Source organism: Colobus angolensis, unplaced genomic scaffold (assembly GCF_000951035.1).
Source record: "Colobus angolensis palliatus isolate OR3802 unplaced genomic scaffold, Cang.pa_1.0 Scaffold358, whole genome shotgun sequence".
NCBI lineage: Eukaryota > Metazoa > Chordata > Mammalia > Primates > Cercopithecidae > Colobus > Colobus angolensis.
Window position 1 is genome coordinate 877,479 of NW_012116910.1, and position 3,727 is coordinate 881,205.

Here is a 3,727-nt window from a genome sequence, read left to right on the forward strand (position 1 = left end):
AGTGCTGGAATCTGCTTGTCTGCAACCATCCGCATTGGGAACTGCCAGCCACATGTGGCTGTTGCTAATGTGGCAGGTGTAGCTGAAGAGCTGAATGTTTGATTTATTTTAATTAATTAAGTGGTTATGTGTTGCCAGCAGCTCCCACCTGGGCTGTGACCCCATGGTCTGTGGACCTCACTCTGGCACCAAACTCTGAGAAGAGCTGCATGCGGCCACCAGACAGTGTGGAGTGCCTCTTCGGGTTCTGTAGAAATAGGAAATGTGTCACCAAAATAGGAGCTGTTGCTGCTGCGTTCTCTAGTGCACCTGCCTTGTTTGTGCTGCTTGGTGTGGATGCCTCTCGGGCTCTGACAGTGTCCTTGACTCTGTTGCTGATCTCCTTGGATTTACCTGGTCCATTTGGATCAGGTTCTTTCACCTATTCACACGAGCAAATACCACCTTAAAACCTCAAAGGTTGGCTTAACACTTGCCCTTTTTTTTCCTTTCTTTTAGTCTCTGCGATATGATACCAGCTATTTTGTGGAGTATTTTGCCTTGGATCTCCTGATGGAGAACGGGGAGTGCCGTGGTGTCATCGCACTGTGCATAGAGGACGGGTCCATCCATCGCATAAGAGCAAAGAACACTGTTGTTGCCACAGGGTAGGACTCTAATTTCTACTTTATTTCATTTATAAAAATGAATAACTTTCATTTAGAGTTTCTTGGTTTTAATGAAAATAAAGGTATTGTAGAATAGCGGTTCAGACACAGGCCTTGATACAACCTTGTGAGGGTGATGGCCTCTCCCAGCCGTGGTTCCTCACCTGTAAAGGGTAAGGACGGGAGCACCTGCCTCAGGCGGTGAGAAAGCATGGCCCTCAGTAGACCGGAGTGGCTGCCATCAGGTTCACAGCTTACCTCTCCCGATTTTAGATGAGGAAACTGCAGCCCAAAGAGTCCCATGGGGTTTTTTGGCAAAATCCCTCTTGTTTTAGTGGGTACTCTGTTCATACTGATTCCTGGGATGGGTAAGTCCTTCTTCTCCACATAATGAAAATAAGTAACTTTAATTTTATACACTGTCAGTTACTTTAACCATTTTCAAAGTTAAAAAGTGTCAATACGGCCAAGGAAGAAATCAGCAAAACTACAGGTTGGGAAAAAATATTTTCCAAACCTTGTATCTAATAATATCTTAGTATCTAAAATAGAAAAAAAAACCCAACCTACTAAACCCTACTAAAAAACAACTCTACTAAAAATGGGCAAAGGACTTGAATAGATATTTTTCCAGAGAAGACAAATGGCCAATTGATGTATGAAAAAATGCTCAGCATCACTAAGCACCAAAGAAATGCAAATTAAAACCCCAATGAGACATCATCTCATCTCACTCCAGTTAGAATGGCTGTTACCAAGAGGACAAAAGAGAGTAAGTGTTGGTGAGGATGTGGAGAAAAGCTGTGTGCTGTTGGGGGGAAGGTAAATTAGTACAACTATTGTGGAAAACTCTGGAGGTTCCTCAAAATTCACAGGACTACCATGTGCTCTAGCAACCCCATTTCTGGGTGTATATCCAAAGGGCATGAAATCAGAAGCTCAAAGAGACACCTGGACCCCCATGTTCATTGCAGTGTTGTTCACAGTACCCGAGATATGGAAACAACCTAAATATGTGTTGGTGTTTAATGAAAATGTGGTGTGTATACACAACTGAATATTACTCAGCTGTGAAAATGAAGGGAATCCTGTCATTTGTGACAGCATGTGTGAACCCGAAGTCATTATGTTAACTGAAACAAGCCGGGCACAGAATAACAGATACTGCATGTCACTTATACGTGGAATCTAAACAAGTCAAAACTCATGGAAACAGAGTAGGAGAGTGGTTGCCAGGGGCTGGGGGAATGCAGACTGCGGCGATGCTAATGAAAGGTGTGACTTCCCATTACCAGGTGAGGTTCAGAAGGTCTAATATACAACATGGTGGCTATAGTGAATATTATACAGCACGGTGGCTACAGTTAACATTATACAGCACGGTGGCTACAGTTAACATTATACAGCACGGTGGCTATAGTGAATATTATACAGGACGGTGGCTACAGTTAACATTATACAGCACGGTGGCTATAGTGAATATTATACAGCACGGTGGCTACAGTTAACATTATACAGCACGGTGGCTACAGTGAATATTATACAGGACGGTGGCTACAGTTAACATACAGCACTGTGGCTATAGTGAATATTATACAGGACGGTGGCTACAGTTAACATTATACAGCACGGTGGCTATAGTGAATATTATACAGCACGGTGGCTATAGTGAATATTATACAGCACGGTGGCTACAGTTAACATTATACAGCACGGTGGCTATAGTGAATATTATACAGCACGGTGGCTACAGTTAACATTATACAGCACGGTGGCTATAGTGAATATTATACAGCACGGTGGCTACAGTGAATATTATACAGCACGGTGGCTATAGTGAATATTATACAGCACGGTGGCTATAGTTAACATTATACAGCACGGTGGCTATAGTGAATATTAGCACGATGGCTATAGTGAATATTATACAGCACGGTGGCTATAGTGAATATTATACAGCACGGTGGCTACAGTTAACATTATACCGCATGGTGGCTACAGTTAACATTATACAGCACAGTGGCTATAGTGAATATTATACAGCACAGTGGCTAGAGTTAACATTATACAGCAAGGGGGCTATAGTTAATATTATACGACACGGTGGCTAGAGTTAGTATTATAACTTGAAATTTGCTAACAGAGTAGACCTTAAGTATCTGTATCTCCAAAAAGACCATAATCGTATGAAGTGATGGATGTGTATTAACTTGATTGTGTCATCAGTTCACAAAATATATCAAATCATCACATTGTATACCTTAAATATGTACACTTCTGTTTTTTTTTAATTCATCAATCATGCCTCAGTAAATCTGGGGGAAAAAAGCAAAATCCATAAAAATTTTAATATTGTCATTATAAAAGTAGTATATGCTTATTGGGGAAATCTTTTGAACAGCACAAAGTTAAATACAGATAGGGCCAGGCACGCAGTGGCTCATGCCTGTAATCCCAGCACTTTGGGAGGCCAAAGTGGGAGGATCACCTGAGGTCAGGAGTTCAAGACCAGCCTGGCCGACATGGCGAAACCCAATCTCTACTAAAAATACAAAAATTAACTGGGCATGGTGGTGCACACCTGTAATCCCAGCTACCCAGGAGGCTGAGGCGGAAGGGTCACTTGAACTTGGGAGCCGGAGGTTGCCATGAGCTGAGATCGTGCCACCGTACTCCAGCCTGGGCGACAGAGTTAGACCTTGTCTCAAAATAAATAAATAAAATACAAATGGAAGTCCCTTCTCTGATCCCAGGCTTCTATCCTACCTGCATAGGGTAGCAGCTCCTCTGGCATGGCCCCCAGTGATGTGTGTGGGGTGAGCGTGAGTAGAGGGTTGTGTGCACACAGGCAGCACTGAGAAGACGGTGCCCGGGGGCTGCTGTGTCCGTTCTGTGATCTCACCAGACAGGAGGTCCGGACGTGGGCCGCTGTCAGTCACTGCTGTCTGTTTTTTCCAGAGGTTACGGGTGCACCTACTTCTGCCCACACCAGCACCGGTGACAGCACAGCCATGATCACCAGGGCAGGCCTTCCTTGCCAGGACCTAGAGTTTGTTCAGTTCCACCCCACAGGTAGGGCA

The 3,727-nt window shown here is 43.8% G+C and overlaps 1 protein-coding gene across 1 annotated transcript in view; it reads left to right on the forward strand.

Annotated features, from left to right (window-relative positions):
* LOC105519700 (succinate dehydrogenase [ubiquinone] flavoprotein subunit, mitochondrial-like) overlaps positions 1 to 3,727 on the forward strand; it is a gene marked incomplete at its 5' end in the record, with an annotated part of 31,455 nt that overhangs the window by 6,990 nt on the left and 20,738 nt on the right. The window contains 3 exon segments of the mRNA XM_011953142.1: positions 499 to 647; positions 3,606 to 3,626; positions 3,628 to 3,724. Coding sequence (XP_011808532.1) covers positions 499 to 647; positions 3,606 to 3,626; positions 3,628 to 3,724 — 267 coding nt within the window.